At 38.3% G+C, this 19264-nt stretch overlaps 1 protein-coding gene across 6 annotated transcripts; it reads left to right on the forward strand.

Moving 5' to 3' along the window:
* Positions 1-14141: 14141 nt before the first annotated feature.
* SFR1 (SWI5 dependent homologous recombination repair protein 1) lies at positions 14142-17909 on the forward strand. 6 transcript variants are annotated; one of them, XM_027596575.2, is made up of 5 exons: positions 14147-14241; positions 14479-14578; positions 14989-15110; positions 15621-16031; positions 17127-17909. In XM_027596575.2, the coding sequence occupies exons 3-5, from the start codon at positions 15015-15017 to the stop codon at positions 17316-17318; spliced, it is 699 nt and encodes a 232-aa protein (XP_027452376.2). In that variant the 5' UTR covers positions 14147-14241; positions 14479-14578; positions 14989-15014; the 3' UTR covers positions 17319-17909. The 6 variants fall into 6 exon arrangements, with proteins under 6 accessions (XP_027452374.2, XP_027452376.2, XP_027452375.2 ...); XM_027596578.2 differs by lacking the exon at positions 14479-14578 and adding an exon at positions 14646-14813 and having other exon boundaries at positions 14207-14241; XM_027596573.2 differs by lacking the exon at positions 14479-14578 and having other exon boundaries at positions 14142-14241.
* Positions 17910-19264: the final 1355 nt, after the last annotated feature.

Here is a 19264-nt window from a genome sequence, read left to right on the forward strand (position 1 = left end):
CATCAAGTGAACATACCCTCATAAATACCATCTAGGGCAATAAATAGAACATCACCAGCTCTCAGAAACTCCACTTTCCAGGAACTTTTAGTACCATAAATTAATTTTGTGTGTTTTTGAAATCATTAAAATGGAATTATATGATATGTAATATTTTGTGTATGACTTCTTTTGCTCAACATTGTGTTTATAAGATTCATCCATATTGTCATGTGTAATACTGTGCAGCTTTCCGCTGTATGAATGGACTACGTGTTACTTATATGTCAACATTTGAATTGTTTCAGACTTTGACTATTATGAAAAATGCTGCTACTTTTCTTATACATGTCTTTTGTTGAACATGTGCACAAAATTCCTGCTGAAACTATACCTCAGAGGGTACTCACTAGGTTATAGGGTATGTACACATTTAACTTTAGAAACTAATGCCAGATATTCCACAGGAGTTTGCACTCCCACTAGCAGTGTGTAAGAGTTTCATTTGCTCTATATCCACACCAACACTTAGTATGGTCAGTCTGTTTCATTTTTGCTATTTTGGTGGGTCTAGTATTATCTCACTGTGGCTTTATTTTTAATTTCCCTGATTACTAAGGAGGTTTCCTACCTTTTCGTGTATTTATTGGCCATTTGGGTAGACCCTTTGGTGAAGTGCCTGTTCAAGTTTCATGACCATTTTTAAATTAGGATTGTTTGTCTTTTTCTTATTCATTTCCTTGATATTATCAGTTATATATTTTGTAAATAACTTCTCCCAATCTGTGGCATGTTCCAATCTTATTAAATATATTATTTTAATAAACAGAACACTTAATTGTTTCCTTAATGATCAGTGCGTTTCATTTCTTAACTAAGTAAACCTTTCTGTTTCCCAAGTTCATGAAGATATCCTTTTTTATAAGTCTTTTAAATTATTATTTTTAACCTTTCACATTTGGATCTAAATCCTCTTGGAACTGATTTTTTTGAATGGTATGAGTTAGGGGTCAAACTTAGTTTAGTTTAGTTTTTTTTTTAGGATTTTATTCATTGATTTGAGAAGAGAGAGACAGAGATAGCCAGAGAGAGCTTGAGTGGGAGAAGGAGGAGAGGGAGAAGCAGGCTCCCCACTGAGCAGGGAGCCCGAGGTGGGGCTCCATCCCAGGACCCCGGGATCATGACCTGAGCCGAAGGCAGATGCTTAACTGACTGAGCCATCCAGGCGCCCCAGTGCTATCTTTATCATAGGTCAAGTCTCTACTTCTACATGGGTATTTTTTGGACTCTGCTTCACTGTTATTCATCTCTCCTTGCTCCAATTCCACACTGTCTAGATATCAAGATATCTTGCTATCAACAAGATATCAACAACTTGCTCTCTTTGTTTTTGTTCCTCTTTGTTTTTCTTTTTTCACTGCATCTTGGCTGTTCTTGGGCCTTTGCATTTCCAGTTAAACTTCACAATGAACCTGTCAAACACACACATATACACAAACAACTGCCAAGAATTTTTTAAAAATGAAATTACAGGGCACCTGGGTGGCTCAGTCATTAAGCATCTGCCTTCGGCTTAGGTCATGATCCCAGGGTCCTGGGATCAAGCCCTGCATCGGACTCCCTGCTCCGTGGGAAGCCTGCTTCTCCCTCTCCCACTCTCCCTGCTTGTGTTCCCTCTCTCGCTGTGTCTCTATCAAATAAATAAATAAAAAATCTTTAAAAAATAAAAAAATAAAATAAATAAAAAATAAAAAATGAAATTGCACAAAATCCATATACCAGTTTGAGGGAACTCAATATCTTTAAAATGTAGTCTTCCAATTCAGGAGCCCTTGTCTACATCTCCATTTATTAAGGTCTATGGGTTAATGTTTATAGTTTATATGCTTATGTTTTATAAACACAGTTTATATGTTCCACAATTTTATAGTTTATACATTTCATAGTTTTCTGTGTAGGGGTTTTATATCTTTCCTAGGTATTAATGTTTTTGATGCTATTCAAAATAATATTTTTTAAAATTTCATTTTCTATTATGTTTAATAGATTTTTTACCATTTTGACCTTATGTGTAGTAATCTTACTATATTCTCATATTATTTAGAATAATTTACTAGATTCTTTTGGATTTTCTGTATACTCAGTCGTATCATCTGCAAATAGTTTTGTTTTTTCCTTTCCAGTCCCTGTGTATTTTCTTTCTTTTTTTGCTTTATACTTTGTAATAAGAATTACATCATCATTCAGAACGATGAATAGAAATGATAATAGTGAGCATTCTTGCTATTCTCGATTTTAAAGGAAAAGTCAACATTTCACCATTATATTTATCATAGTTTTTAAATTAAATATTTTATTAGATAAGTTTTTTAAAATTACTAATTTGCTTTTACTTAGCATGAAATAATGTTGAACTTTATCAAAATGCTTTTTATTAACCATCTATTTAGATGGTCATATGATTTTTTTTTTTTTTTTTGGCCAATATGGTGAAGTATGTTGATTATCTAGTGCTGAAATAGCATTGTACTCTTGTAATAAACTCATTTTGGTTATTCTTCTTATACATTTAATGATTTGATTTGTTTGTTTAGGAATAAAAAATATTAAGATTCTAATTCCTGAAGCTCAAGGTTGATAGAGTGTAGAAAAAGATTCTGTGGACTAAAGGATTTGTTTGTGGCATATTCAGCAATATCAGGGCGCACATAGCTACAATAAGAAAGAGTTTTGCAGGAAATTCTTCCAAGAGGATTCTAAATTTACTCTGTTTAAGACTAAGGCTAACCATCAAGCTTTTATTATAAATCCAACTGTGGTCTGGGTACAGAAGCCTTAGGAAGAGAGATTGTTACTCCTAATTTTTGTTAGGGTTTCAGATTCACTTCACAGCAATAAATCCAGCCCTTGAGATAAGCAATTAATAAAAATACAAAAAATGAAATTTATTATGGTGATGGTCGTTCAATGTGAAGCATTACTTGCAAAAATAAAAGTTTCTGACTCAAACAGAAGCGTTCATCCAGGCCTTCAGCAGTATGAAGTATCTGGAGAATCCTAGACTTGGGTCTCGGAATTCATGCCATGTTCTTTGAGCCATTTTATCTGTGTCTGGATAATGAGATTTCCAAATCCTTTGCTTCTATGCCCCTGAATTAACATGGAAGACTTAGTAAGAGCATCTTAATGGAAGAAGTAACGCTGAGCCACACCATAAGAGGAGGGCTGCCCAAGGCTACTCACCAGATTGGCATCCTGCAGTCCTCGTTAATTAGTCCTGCCAGTCAACACCTAGAAATGTGCTAGATTCACCCACTTATCAAGAACAAGCAATCAATAAGTTACTCTGAGCCTCGGAGGATTTCTGAGAGGAAGATGAGTCAAGATTTAGTCATTTTTCCAAAGTTTCCAAAATTTGATGTGAAAAATTCTAGAAAAAGTAGAAGCACTGTTTCTCTTCTTGGGGATGGCTAGTATAGAGCATGGGCTAAAGCAGGTTGCGTTTCCTCTATGTTTCCCAATTCTTCTTACTCGCACTCTTTAGGACATCCTTGTATATAGTGTATCTAGGAGATACAGATATATTTACCCATTCATAGCATGTAGCACAAGTAACAGAAGTGTGGAGTAACCAAGATTACAGCTTTTAAAAAAATTCTGTATTTTTAAGACATTGTTCCTCTAATATAAGAGGGGGTTAGGTGATGAACAGTGGGGTTCTCCATGGATATTTTAGTAAAGTCTTAAGGGTGCCCTAAAACCCAGGACTCTATAGCTTCAGACAATGAGATGCTGGCAATAGCAGACCACATACTTCTGCAAGGGGTCAAGCATGGGGATGACATGGGCTCTTTGGGAACAGAATGAAATAAAGCCGTATTTCATTTTGTTATATTAACTAAGAGCAATAATACTAGCAAGAAATGTGACCAAAGTCATTACCCAAAAAAATCCCCAAACTTCTATAAAACAAATATTTGTTGAATGTTGAATAAACACTTAAATCAGTTTACTGATGTTTCTTCTTAATATTCATTTGCTACCTATTCATTTGTTATCTGTTGTCCATTAGCAGACACAAAAGTGTAAAGAAGAGTGCATAGAAAAGATTGTAATTAGAAGCATCCTATAACTTATTTTAATTTTTTTCTGCAAATTTAGAAAAGATCAACCTAATTTCAATTTTACCTGTAAAACACCTTTAACTAGCTCATAGAACACTATTGTTCTATTGGAGCACAATCTGAGAAAATTTGGCTAAATGAAAGAGATGACAAAAGTTCTCTGATCAAGCAGCTCTCTTGTCTTGCCCCTGACACTTGTCTCCATCCTCAGCTTTAAGGTAATCACCACCAGCATCATTACCTTCACCACCATTATGTGGAGAGTTACTATCTGGCAAGTTCCATATTAAATACTTTATCTGCATCATTATATTTCATAGAGTAGATATTATTACCCCATATGATAAATTATTTGAGAGACAGAGAGAGCGCAGGGGGAGGGGCAAAGGGAGAAGGAGAGAATCTCAAGCAGACTCCGAGCTAAGCACAGAGCCCAGTACAGGGCTCAGTCTCATGAGCCTGAGATCATGACCTGAGCTAAAATCAAGAGTCAGACACTCAAACACTTGAGCCACCCAGGTGCCCCTGTTTACCAGTTTATTAAAGGATATGATAAAGGATACAGATGAACAGCCAGATGAAAAGATGCATAGGGTGAGACCTGGGAGGGTCCTAAGCACAGGAGTTTCTGTCCCTGTGGAGTTGGGATGTGTCATTCTCCTGGTACATGAATGTGTTCACCAACCTGGAAGCTCTTAAAAGCCCATACCATTGGGATTTTATGGAGGCTTTCTCACATCGACATGATCAATTATTAACTCTGCTTCTAGCCCCTCTCCTCTCTCTAGAGAAGTGGTTGGGGAGGAATGGTGTCTGAAAATTCCAAACTTCTAATCATGGCTTGGTCTTTCTGGTAACCAGCCCCCATCAATAATTCAAAGGGCACAGTGAAAATTCTGCCTGCTGTTAATATTCCCCCATCCCTTGCTCTATTAGGCTGCTACACTGTGACTTTCTCTTATTACTTTGGGATTTGCACCTTTTGAGTTACTGATTAAATAATTAATCATTTATTCTTAATTTATCCATTCAGAACACACTTATTGAGCACCTATGGTAAGCAACAAACTTTAATAAAAGCAAGGATATGAGTTCCAGTAGATGACAGTAAAAGTAAGCAGAATAACCAGGAGTGTGTCCTACAGTGGCAAGAGACAGGTAGTGAGAGTTAGCCTGAAGCCCAGGGTTTGGGAGACTGGGACTCTGATGATATGGGAGGGCTGCTAAGAGGAAGGAAAGGTCAGTGAAGAAAAAAAATCCTCCATATAACAAATTTCTCCAGGGCTCATCCTGATTGAATCTGTGTGATAAATACTGAAGTATCCAATTTGTCTTTGTAAATTCCTAAAAAATATATTTACTTTTCCATTTTTAGCCCCTAGCACATCTTCCATAGTGTCAGTTCAATGATTGTTTCTACAGGGAATTTTATCTGTAACTTTAACTTTCTGTGAACTGAGTCATGGTGGGAACTGGTAATTTCAGGTATACCAAAATGTACCCAAACTGGAATTAGAGAAACTCAGAGCTTGGAAAGATTACTCTTCTTTCTTTAATTCATAGAATTTTAACTGAATCTGCCAAAGTCCCACATAGCATGTTAGTTGTTAGTAGTAGGGACACTAAAGTTCCCAGCGGCTCTGATTCAGTCTTATCTCCTGCGGCAGCCCTATTCCCAGCAGAATGAATGAATCAGAGAAAAACAGTTGTAAACATCAGTGTGTATCATTTGTATTCACCCAAAGTTGTATTCAAACAAAAATCCCAAATGCCTTTCCCATTTTCCCCAATTTAAACTGACAACCCATGATTATGTCATGTGTAAGCAACCTCACCTTCACAGTTTGTGACCACAGCCCATATCATCCCCAATTCACTGCACACAATAACGAAACTCAACAATGAAAAGGTTTGGAATGCTAAAGAAAATTGAAGCAAGGTCTGTGGCTTTACAGCCTTACTCATTTAAAATTTTACCTGCTGTAAAATGTGGCTTATCTAATTTACAAGATATAATCAGTTTTACCCTGATTCTTATAACACTGCATCAGTCTTAAGAAAGTAGAGGTATACCTATAATGCATGTTTACATCTTTATGAGTCATAAAATCTTAAACTTCCATATCTGTTTTTTTTTTTCAATTGTATGAAAGGCCTTAAAGAACCTGAGGTATGCATTTCTCATTAAGGAAGAAATCATGATTTTCTCAGAATATAGCCCCAGTTAATGTGCCCAGGTTTCGTGGTGTTTGATCTGCATTTGGACCTCAAAATCCAGGTTAAATTTGCAGAGTAACTTGTAGTATGACATAACCAAGCCTAGTTATCAGTAATGTGTTATAAAAAATGTTGTTTTAAAAACAAGAGTTTTATTCTCCTTAAGGGCAAGAAACATATAGTAAAGATGTCTTTACTTTATAATGTCCCTCTCATTCTTTCTTCTCCTACAGAATTCTTGGTATTGAATTTTGAACTCTTGAGGATGGGTTCAGTTATGGATGCAATGATCCAGGAAAGCTTCCTATAATCTTAGCTTGAGCAGTCATTGATGGGTTTATAAAGCTTGCCTTCAGAGCTGCAAATGTTCAATTTTAGCTTTTTAGTACAGACCTATGATGGTTCAACTTACGATTGCTCAACTCTACCATGGTGCAAAAGCGACATGCATTCAGTAGAAACCATAAACTTAGAAAATCTGAAACTTAAAATTTTGAATTCTGATCACTACTAAGCAGTGGTGGGGAGCCCTGGCTCCCAGTCAGCCATGCAGTAACAAGGGTAAACAAGCCATACACTTAAAACTATTCTGTACCCATACAAACCATTCTGTCTTTCCCTTTCAGTATTCAATAAATTAGATGAGATATCCAACACTTTATTATGAAGTAAATGATTTTGCCCAACTGTAGGCTAATGTAAGTGTTCTGAGCACATTTAAAGCAGGCTAAGCTAAGCTAGGATGTTTGGTAAGTTAGGTGTATTAAATGCATTTTGAATTAACAATATTTTCACTTTACAATGGGTTTATCAGGATGTAATTCCATCATAAGTAGAGGGAGATTTATACTCTCAGTCCACATAATTCTAAGCTGTAGTCTTTTAAACCTGTAGTAATATGCTATTTTCACTCCCTAAAATCAAGTCATTTCAGGTACTGGCTCACTGCATCTATTGTTTGATATCTGTGAATTTCTTCTTCTGAAATGAATTCTCTTCCTAGAATTTATTTTGAGAAATTAATCCCATTCTCAGCACAGAAGAATTCTATTTAGGTTGAGGGGATCGGCAAGTATGAGTCTTTCAAACTATAAAAATGGAAATAGTCATAGCAGATTATATTGGTGGGTAAAATTGGTTTGATGAGGATTGATTCATCCTGAAAATTAGTGACTGAAAATAAATTGTTATCCCTACAGACAATTTTTGGAATGAAACAAAGTCAGCTTCACATACCTGCAAAACCTAAAGGGAACAGCTCTGAGTGAAGATAATGTGTACTGGTGAGGCTGCTTTTTTAAAAAAGAGGAACATCTTGCCAAAGATTCAAACTCTTTCCTTTTGGGGCAGCTTAATTGCACAAGCTTTATGTTAATTATTGTTATGTTAAAGATTTGGCAGCTTTACAGAAATCTTAAACTTGTATGTGCAGGTTTAAAATACCCTATTTCAATGGCCCAGAGTTAGGCTAGAAAGGCATTTCAGATAATGGCAACCTGTAGTAATGCTTTTTTTTTTTTTTAAACCTATGGGCAGCTTATAATTTATAGTTTCATAGGAATTTGCTTAACAAATGTGGACGTGATTAGTTGCCTGCCTTCCAAAACCCAAACCTGTGTTCTTTGGTATCATGGTATTCTATCTGCCCAATGACAGGCTTTCAAAAGTTTGAGAAGACCATGTTTGCTGATGAATGTTATCCCTGCCTTTGGTGTGAATTCCACTCACAGTAGATCTTTGGTAACATAGAAGTTGAGTTTTCAACAACCAGCATTCACAGAAAGGCATAGATTCACAAATTATTACACAGTGTAAGGAAGAGAATAAGCAGTGCAGTGGAGGTAGACTAAGCCTGCATTCCCATGCACTGTGGAGTACTGGAAAACAACTGAGTGACCTTCTCTTGACTTTAAAAAAAAAGATAAAATTTGTAAATGGCTCTAAGAAAGGGATAATTTGACTTACTTATGATGTCACATCAAAAAGTGAAAAATAACTGAGATGATGTACTTTGATAGCTGCTATAATAATAACCAGAGGGGCACGTAAGGGGAAATTTTGGGAGGTGGGAGGTTTGGGAAGAGTTTGAGTTAAAGGTGTACATTGTTGAAGGAAAAGTATTATCTGTCTTAATTTTGTGTTAATGAAGTTTAAATAGCTGGGTGAAGTCTTGGAGGACCAAGTCAGGGGGAATGTAGCTGTATTCTATGCTTCCTTTCCAAGATCTTATCCATGGGAAACACATATTTTCACCATAAAAAATGGCGATATCATTTGTCAGGTGAGGGTCACCAGCATCATCATTAAGTTTTACACATTATTTTTTGGTGGCCACAGATGTGTGACAGAGTGGAGAGCTGGGTAATGTTGATGTCACTGACAAGTTAGGCATGGTGTGGGGGACATAGGCATGAGGCAGTCTTGGAGGTGCAGGAGACAGGATCAAGGAAAAGATGCCTTTGCTCAAGCCACCTCCCCCATCTTTGATAATGCCTCTCCAATGGATCCTCCCTGGGGATTCAGATCTCTTGATCAGGGGCTCTGCATTCATGAGGTTTGGTACTGCTCATAAGGCCCATGATGAAAATCTAAGACATTTTTATGCTGCCTTTGGGAGTGGTGGGAAAGAGATGAAGTTTCAATCTTGCTATCAGGTCCTGAACCAGACCAGAAAATTCCTGGTTATAGGCTGATTCACAGATTTTCTCTATTACTATACTTATCATCAAAGTTTGCCAAGGGGTTAGAAGAACATATGAAAACAGATCAGTAGTGTCCTAGAACATGGTAGAATGGTCTCTTCACTCCTTATTCTCCTGGTACCATGAGACATTCTTGCTTCTCCATCTAAAAAATATCACCAAGAAGAAAGCTTTTATACTCTCAAGACTGAAACAATAACGAGAGGCAAGAGTAGAAAACTGCATTGACTTCTTTGCAGGCTCTTCAAACAGATTTCAATACTGTAAAATTATCTTGGGAGTTGTTATCTCTCACACTTCAGGTAGTTAAGGATGATTATAAGGCATGTTCTGTTGCTTAAGGATTTGCTGACATCTAATGCCTTTTTTTCTCCAAATGAATGCAGCAGTGACATTTGAGTTAATAAAGGATCTGAGAAAGATGTGGCCTTCAGCTATACTTTTATTACCATTACCTTTCCACAGTCTAACTCCTCTGCCACGACCCTCCCTCCCACACACACCCTACCTACCCCCTTCCTCACCATTATTAATCTAACCTGAATCACTCTATTCTTCTCCAAGAGAACACACCCCAGTAATAGCGATGAATCATAGATGCTCTTGCTCTTCTAGTCTCTAGTGGACTTGACAAAATGCCAGGTCTGATAAAATAAAAGGACAGGAACACCAGGTGAAAGGAGCTCTTTAGGTTCTTGTTCAGTATATTACCCTCAGTATTAGTTACCAGGTAAGTTTTCTAGTAGCCCTGTGGTGGACAAGTTTTGTTTTTGTTTTTTTTTTAATGTTTATTTGTATTGAGGAGTGGAATGGTGCAAGAGTACAAAGAAACTTAGGCATTTGGGCCCTTGTTTCCCTACTATTCACATTAGTTTGGTAAAAAGGGGATTAAGTAACATTAAAGGGAGTGGAAGAATATAAATATATGAATATAAATATATCCAGGGCAGCCCAGTCCTCTAATTCACTAAAGGATGAACTGAAATTGTTGGCCCAATTCACACTTATGTGAGAGCCTACAGAAATTATATTCCCTTTAACTGCTCTAGACCTGTGTGAAAAAGGGAAGTGGACAACATTTCTATTACAAGACAGCAAACTTTTATTGAAACATGGTGGACAAGTTTTTATCACACTAATGCTATTGACCCTCCCCATGTCTTCACACTCCAAGTAGCCAGCCTACTCAGCAAGGCAACCTCTCAGGCATGCCTAGTAGCTAAGTCAAGGGCTCTTTCATCTTGAGGTTGAAAATAAAATCTGTAATTAGGCTAAAGAATATTAAGCAGTTTAACAACAAAGGTCACACTTTAATAAAAAAAAAAGCCTTCAACAGTCTCTACAAATCAATCAATTATACATTATTGAATTCCATAGGAGATCTTTAGGTAATAAAGAAAAGAAATAGAAATAGTTTGTCAGTTACTCAAAGGGAAATTTATAAAATGGCAGCACTAAGACACATCTTCTTTACCATGGATAGGTCTATGAGAATTGAATTCATGGCAAGAGAAACATAGAGGAGAGTTTTTGAAGATTTTCAACTTATATACAAATGTCAGAAGAAATATTGAAAGCCACTTAAGAGAATTTAGTAGAGTTTTTGTGAGTGTTATAAATTTGTATTAAATTTTGTTTAACTTGCCCTAATGGACCTTATAAATCAACTTAATCATGTGGATTTTATACAATACCTCACCCAATTGGATTTTAATCCTGGTTTTAAAAATTTATATTTATATTTTTAGTTGTTAAAAGAAATTTATGGATACTAGGTGTATCTACATGATATAAAAATTGTATTAATACAGAAAAGTCAATGGAATGGAATTTAGGTCACCCTGAGATTACAGTTAAGATTTGTAAAATAATGTTACAGTTAAGAATTTTAAAATAAATAAATCCAGTGAAATGAAATTTTAAATTGTGGCTTAACCGTGTGTGTGTGTGTGTGTGTGTGTGTGTGGAGAAAGAGAGAAAGACTATTTTCTTATTGCTATTAAAAAAGAATAAAAAAGCCTCATAAAGATTTTTAGGCCTATGTCATCATCCCACTGACAATAATCACAGACTAAGGGAAGAAATATTTACCACTCCCTAATGAATAACAAAGTAGCTAACAGTAGCCTTGGGTATTGGAGAAATTTAAAAACACACAGGGAAAGCCTGCCTTAGGTTAATATTAATTACTATTATCATAGAATTCTATTGTTCAAATTGTTCTCTATGGTAGAATAAGGAGTCCTTGCCTTCTGGCTCTCTAGGGCAGTATGTTTCCCACTCTGAAAAGTTTCAAGTAACATACAATGTCCTGTGTCACAAACAACAAACTACTTACAAGCCAATTGATTTTGGGCACCTAAAGTCATGGAAATGTTTGCTAGGCTTTATCTAAAGATACAATGAAAACTGTAAGGGGGCTGGGTATTCCAGATCCCTTACACCAAGTTGAGAGTGAAAGCTATGTTTCCACTTGGGGATGTCACTGGAGTAAGTAAAATACAACCTTAAATGTGGGAAGATCATTCAGTTCTAACAACACATGGAAGTCAGAGATGTAGGTCAACAAATGCACATTTCTAAATACAGGTTTTTCTGAATACTTATTCTGAAGTTCTTTGAAAATCTGGCCAAAACAATCCCATTTCATATAGCAGTTCACTTAATAAGCAAGTCAGAACATTTGCAAGGCAAGATGTTGTTTTCCTTTATGCAGCCAGCAAAAACATAGCTCTAAGCTTGGGCTGTCATGATAAAACGATTTTGGAGCAGCTGATTTTAGAGAATCATAAAAACAACCCAACCTTATGCCCCAAGGTATAAGGAATATGCAGAGTCTGCATTGTGCTTCTGGTGTTAGGACAAATCATTCTGCTCTTTTCAGTGTGAGTAACTGATGCCAGTGGATGAGTAAAGGGAGAAATAAATGTACAGACAGACCTGTGGCTTGGTGAGGTGAATAACACTTGTATCAGAAAATCATGAGTTCTCTCTTTCATTTTGTAAATTCCTTGAGGTTAATTTATATAATTTTTAAAAAATTTAGAAGGGGAATATATATTATTAGTTATATATGGAGGCACCAAGTTTTCTGCTACTTACGGCTTAAATTGTGTGGGGTTTTATGGATTACAGCATCTTTAAAAAATCTGGCTTTTTTTCGGGAGGTAAGTGGAAGGATTAAAGAATTATGACACATACCTTTATATCAATTAGCGAATGGTGAATATAGTTGCATATATAAAATAACGACTATTGAGTGCTTCCTAAATATCTCTTGCTGTTTTCCCTGCCTGTCATGAATTCTAATTTAATCCTCCAATTGCCAGGAGGTTGATACTATTATCCCTATTTTACAGATGAGGAAACCCAGGCATAGAGACACTACTTTACAAAGCATATAAAATAATGGTGTCAGGATTTGAACCTAAGCAATTTGCCTCCAAGGTTTATGTCCTTAATCACTGCACTGGGTGCTTAGGACTCAGTTAATTCCTCAGGGTTCTGGCACTTCTAAGATATTAGTTGTTTGTAAAGAGAGAGTATCAACGTTTACAATGGCCATTAAGTTGAAAACACCAGCTCCTTAAAATTCCCAACTTCCAGGTGACTCAGAAATTACTGAGTAATTGTCTTTCCCCAAACCCAGTGCTCCACCCAATTTATTTAACTTTACTGTTGCACAGCAACAGAACGTCGCCACCAGGAAGTGAGGATTTTTAAAAATGTTTTATTTATTTTTAAAACTAATCTCTACAGGGACGCCTGGGTGGCTCAGTCGGTTAAGCGGCTGCCTTCGGCTCAGGTCATGATGCTGGGGTCTTGGGATTGAGCCCCACGTCCGGCTCCCTGCTCAGCGGAGAGCCTGCTTCCTCCCTTCTCCCTCTGCCTGCCACTCTGCCTACTTGTGCTCTCTCTCCCTCAAATAAATAAATAAAATCTTAAAAAAACAAAACAAACCTAATGTCTACAGCTAAGGTGGGGCTCAAACTCGGGCCCCATCAAGTCACGGCTCTTCCGACTGAGCCAGCCAGCGCCCCCGCCCCCATAATTATTTTATTTTGTTTTTAAAGATTTTATTTACTTGAGAGAACGAGAGAGAGAGAGAGAGAGAGAGAGAGAGAGAGAGAGAGAGCGCGCGCATATGAGAGGGGGGGAGGGTCAGAGGGAGAAGCAGGCCCCTGCTGAGCAGGGAGCCCGATGTGGGACTCGATCCCGGGACTCCAGGATCATGACCTGAGCCGAAGGCAGTCGCTTAACCAACTGAGCCACCCAGGCGCCCCTAGGATTATTTTAGACAAAGTTGCTGTCCACTATTCAGCAACGGCCTTATCTGCCTCGAACATCTTAATTCTGGACCAACACAATCTTATTTAGTAATTGGTCTGCTTTCTGTGTAGCCCAAAGGGGCTACATTCTCTCAAATTTGACCAGGAGATTTGAAGCCAAGCTACAGAATCTAAATTTGGGGGTAGATACAGTAGAAAACCTGTAACAGAACCGCCGTTTGCGACATCAAAAGCTGGAAATGAGCTCAATCATCCGCTGGGCCTCTTGGAGAGATTTCTAACATGTTTGATTCCCAACAGGCCACTTAATCCAGCGCTGCTCTTTTGGGGGCTCTGCCTTAGGAGAGTTTAGGGCCGTAAATTTAACCCACAGCCGGCTCTGCGGCTTTGGGTCCCGCCAGGTGTGAGGACTGACGTTGGCTGTGGTGAGCGAGGACAGAGACTGGCGGCGGGGCGGGGGAGGGGCACGCCCAGGCGTACTTCACACACACAAAAACAAGGAAGCTGGAAGGGAAGGCAAGGACAAGAAAGGGGGGGGGGGGTAAGCCGCGAAAAGCAGCACGGCTCCCTCAAAATTCGTCCGTCTGGCGTTCGGAAACACCCCAGCTCTCCCCCAACCCTGCAAAGGCTCGCGGCCACGCGCGCGCACAGCTCCCTAGAGCTCTGGCGTTGGGCGGAGCAGAACGGCGAGCGTCAGTCCACCGGGCCAATCACGCGTCTCTGCGGACTTCTCGTAGCCCCGCTCAGCCACCACCTCCTCGCGGGCGCTCGAGGCCGCGAGCGCGCAGTCCCGCCGCCCTAGGGCGCTGGGCCCCGCGGAGCTGCGCGCGTCGGTCAATCCGGCCAATCGCGCCTCTCTTCCGCCTCCCGTGCGGCCCCGCCCCGCCGCGGCAGCGCGCGTTTTCTGCACTCTGGGGATGGCGGAGGGAGGTAGAGTGTGGGTTAGCGAGGGAATATCCGAGAGTTGGGCTGCTTCGGGTGTCTGTTGTGGAGTCGAGTAGAGCTCCCTTTCTGCGGTCAGGGGACCTCTCAAACCTTCCTCTGACCTGGGGTCTCTCGAGGGCTGGTGTGGGTTTTCTGCAGAGGTGGGAGGAACTCCCCCGCATCCCCCATTGAAGTTGATGCCTTTGTTTGAGGAAACAGACTTAAGCCAACTCTCCTTTCCAGGGTCTGTTCGCTACTTAAACGGCACAGATGGGCTTGGGTTCCTCGTTCCTCAGGCCTGAGTGGGCATTGGTTCTAGTCACACAGCTTTTTCGGGTTTAAGGTACTGTGACAGGTCTGATTATGTTTTTCGAGTCAAGATTTCACTTGTATTTCCTTTCATTATAAAGCTGGCGTAACGAAGTTAAAGAATTCCTGGAGAATTACAAAATTGTTATTCTCCCCACCCCCTACGTGGCAGATTTGAGGATATTTTGATAGATAAAATGATGAGGTGCTAATTTGTCCTGAAAAAACTAGTAGTCACCATGTGGACCAACACAGTCTTATTTAGGAAGGTAAATGGAAACTGCAAAAGAGCAAGAATGAATCACAACCAAGTGAACTTGTTGCTGGCTTATTTGTGGAGATTACATGTACAACAGTAAAAAGTTATGTTTACAAAAACTGAATATATAGAGATGGGTTAATTTTATCTACATTCTGATTTATTTTATTTTTTTTTATTTTTAGAGGTAAACCAAGATTTTATTTTCAAGATGGAAAACCCATCCGACTCAGGTGTGATTTTACCTAGCACTCCGCGGGCTTGCGTCAAACCACCATCTCCCCGGACGAGTAGCACAAGAAAACAAGTATGAATATTTTAGTTCTTCCACTGGAGCTATTCTGTATTTCTAGGTATTGTGCCAGTAGTGGGTATAATTCTACCGAAAATTGTCAATTAACATAATGTGTAGATCAATAAGTAGATACTGAACTATTAAATAATTTTAGGTCTTTATCCTAAGATAATGTGTTTGACCCCCCCATTTTCATCTTGAATCCGTTATTTTCATTTAGTTTCAGATAAGGTTACTACAAAATTCCAAACTGAGGAAGTTTGAATCTGCAGTATTCTGAAGGTCTTTGGTGGCAGGGATCTAGGTCTTTTCCTTAATTTGTAACTGAAGCACTCAGTAGTGTCAGGAATGTGCTAGTTGCTGAACAAATTAAATTAAAGACATTTTGTGATGGTTACTTTAGATATATGGAGATATAAAGCCATCTAGTGGTGTCAACTAAAGAAATATAAGGTCTTTAATTCTAGTAGATTTATTTACACAGGAATGTTTTTCTTGATTAATGTTTTGTGCTTTTTTCAGCCTATGAGTGCAACACTTAGAGAACGATTGAAGAAAACTAGATCTTCATTTAATTCCTGTTACAGTGTGGTGAAACGTCTTAAAGTAGAGAATGAAGAAAACGATCAGACTTTTCCTGAGAAACCAGCATCTTCAATAGAAGAAAACTGTTTGGAACTTCAAGAAAGTTTTAAACACATAGATGGTGAATTCAAAGAAAGTACATATTTGAAAAATACCTTCAAGTGTATCAGTGCATGTGAATCTAAATCTCTTGATACTGAGTCTTGCAGTGATCTCCAAAGTGACTTTGTGAATGAGAATCTTCCAAAACAAGGATTAAGTGAAGAAAGAGCGAAATTGGTGAAGCAGATTGAGGAGAAAGAAGACTTTCTTCGGAGGCTAAAACTGGTCAAAATGTATAGATCAAAGGTGAGAATAATTTCAGAACCACTTAATTTTTTTTATTTTTAGATAAATGATAGGAAAGTAATTTCCAAGAGAAAATAAGTTTATTTAGACATAATAAGCAATAAGCCATTTATCGAGAAACCTGGCTTCCAACAACTGTAACTCAAATGTAAGTCATAGATTTAGAGTAGAAGAGGCCCCTAAACACCAGATACAACTTTAGAAAGTCCCAGCTCTCATTTAATATGCAGTTGAAATTTTTCTCTCCAGTTTCCAGCATGTAGCAATATTAATATCAAATGATAGATGCCAAGTACAGTGAGAACAAAAGTGACAGCTGCCAGTGACTGATTAAAAAAGCTAAAAATGGGCCACAAAGTACAATAAAAAATATTTTTAGTAATAGTCTTGTGTTCTTCCAACTTATTAAAATGGTATTTTAATTTGATAAAACAACAGGTATTTTGTTTGATAAAACAACAAATATAAATTAGATTTTTAGATTTCAACCCAGATAGGTTGAATTAAGTAGAGGCTGGGCACTTGGAAGAAGATAACCTTTACTGACCTGGATCATTCATGACTATGTAGTGGCTCCTTCCCCAGAATGTGGTATAAATGGGGGAATAGTAGATCTTATTTGCTGTCTTCAATTTTTAGGACTTTTCTAAATATAACGACTTGGGTCTTAGGAGATAGTGAATGTTGAAAAATATTGTTGAATATTTTAATTTATATTTATTATATTTTATTTATATTGAATATTTTTAGTTTTTAAAAGTACAGCTATCATAGAAAAAGCGTTTCGTTTTGTTTTAACCTATTGTTGCTTCTCTACATAGTTTTGCCCTATTTCATGATGATTTGATTTGTCCCTGAGGATAAGGATGGTCCAGAGGTTGGTCCAAACAAAATAGCCATAGAACTCAATTTGAGGGTCATTGTAACCATTCTACTTAAAACCATCCTCCTTTTTCCTGGGTAGAAGTCCCAATCTTGACCCAAGTGTGTTACCCTTTAAACCTACTCATTTACTAATTTAACAACTTTCATTAAGTAAGTTAAAATAGGATGCCTAGCTAGTTATTGACCTATTTTTTTTTTTTCCTATTTCAGAATGACCTGTCTCAGTTACAGATGTTAATACAGAAGTGGAGAAGCTGTAGCCAGCTGTTGCTTTATGAGTTGCAGTCAGCTATGTCTGAAGAGAACAACAAACTCAGCCTTACTCAGCTGATAGACCACTGTGGGTTAGATGATAAATTACTACACTATAACAGAAATGAAGAAGAGTTTATCGGTGTTTAATTCATAATTTTTTTTCCAGAATATTTTTGAGAATGACAATTAAAAGATAATACATTTTAAAAGGAAGGTGGAAGCCATTAGGGCCTAGAGAAAGGTATCTTGATGAACATCAATTTAGGGCACTCTGTTATATAAATATAAAATAAGTTCTAAAATGAAAATTTAGTATTTTGGATAAGTTTGCCAAAGAAAACTTGACATTTAAAGAAATGTGAAAAAAAATTAAATCATGTTTAAAAAATAATTTGGTCATTTCTGGAAGTCAAATTTAATACATTGTTTTGTTTACTGTGGTAAAAAAGTTCTATTTTTTTTAAGGTTTTATTTTAAATGTTAAAAAATACTTCAGTCTGGTTAATGTCTAAACCTGAAGTGGTCTAAAAATGCCTGCCTGTCTCCTAAGTTTATGAACCGTGTTTTTATCCATTTACCACATATTTCCTTCTGCATGGTTGTAGCAGGTAATTAAAGTTGTTCATATGTCCAAAATTTTATTCTTCCCTGTCTTTTCAAATTTGTTTATTGTATTCTTCATCTCATTTAGTGAAATCGCCATCTATCTCTAAAAACAACATATGCTCATCCCCCACTTCAAGGTATACATGGTCCTTCACATTTGTTTAGCTTTCTAGCTGCATCTATTCAGTTCATAGTGACTCCTCAGCCAGAAACCCACCTTCATAGGGTTGTGTTTCTGGCTGCTATATTGTACAATGCTACCTGTCCTTGGGGCTTTATACAGAGATATGACCCAAGCTGGCCCAGTCTGAGAATTGGAATTGTGCTCAGGAAAAGAAAGCCCATCTCTTTTTGTGACTGAAGCTGTTGTAGGTAAGTTTGGAAGCAGAAAAGCTGGTGTGCTAAGAAGGATAGTATGTGCCCTTACTAAGAAAGGCAAAGATGGGGGCGCCTGGGTGGCTCAGTTGGTTAAGCGACTGCCTTCGGCTCAGGTCATGATCCTGGAGTCCCTGGATCGAGTCCCGCATCGGGCTCCCTGCTCGGCAGGGAGTCTGCTTCTCCCTCTGACCCTCTTCCCTCTCGTGCTCTCTATTTCTCATTCTCACTCTCTCAAAATAAATAATAAATAAATCTTTAAAAAAAAAAAAAAAGAAAGGCAAAGATGTTAGATGGAGAGAGAGCTTTGTGGATCAGTGGCTTCCTGGTTCTATTATCCAGTCCTTCCTGAGGGCCTTCTGGATTTCTGCTTTTGGGTCCTTTTAAGGGCTAAAACAGCTTTACTTAGTTAAAAAACAAAAAAAATCCTGAACGTATTTCCCTACTAGTAGATAAATAGCCACTACCCTGAGGCCCCTCCTTCTCCAGGTGTACCCCATTTTTGGCCCAGTTCCGCCCCATGATCTAACAGACCATTAATATTTGGCATAGCAGGAGACCTTAGGACCCTGCTCTTGCATCCATTCTAATTGTTAGTGTCCATGCTGGTACTACCCTTCCCCCTTGCCACACACCCCCGTCTCACCACACACACAAATTCTACCTTCTAGACACTGCCATTGTCATTAGCTGCCATGACCCCAGGACGACTGACCCAGGGTTCACATGGGCCTCCCCTGACCCTGAGATTCCTAGGTGGGTATCCCTAGGGACCTGTGCTGTTGTGAGCCTATCAGCCTCCATTGCTGCTCGCTACACAGCTAGAAAACCTAAACGTGGCATGGGAAGTGGTTTCCCTAGTGATGGTGCTGGTATTTGGCTGCAGCTACTTACTGTTGATTAGCATATCCCCTGGATTCACCCTCGAATGTCCACTTGGAGGAACTATAGCATCAGTGGGACTCTAGTTCTGGGAGAGTTGGGGAGAGCAGATGGGGACATAGTAATAGGCATTTCCAAGGCACTAGCTGGGTGTTTAGGGCTCTAGCAGCACAATGGATACTCCTGCAACGGGAGGTGGGTCATGGAACATGGATCAGGCTTATGGGAGA

The sequence above is a fragment of the Zalophus californianus genome, chromosome 15, assembly GCF_009762305.2.
Source record: "Zalophus californianus isolate mZalCal1 chromosome 15, mZalCal1.pri.v2, whole genome shotgun sequence".
NCBI classification, from domain to species: Eukaryota; Metazoa; Chordata; class Mammalia; order Carnivora; family Otariidae; genus Zalophus; species Zalophus californianus.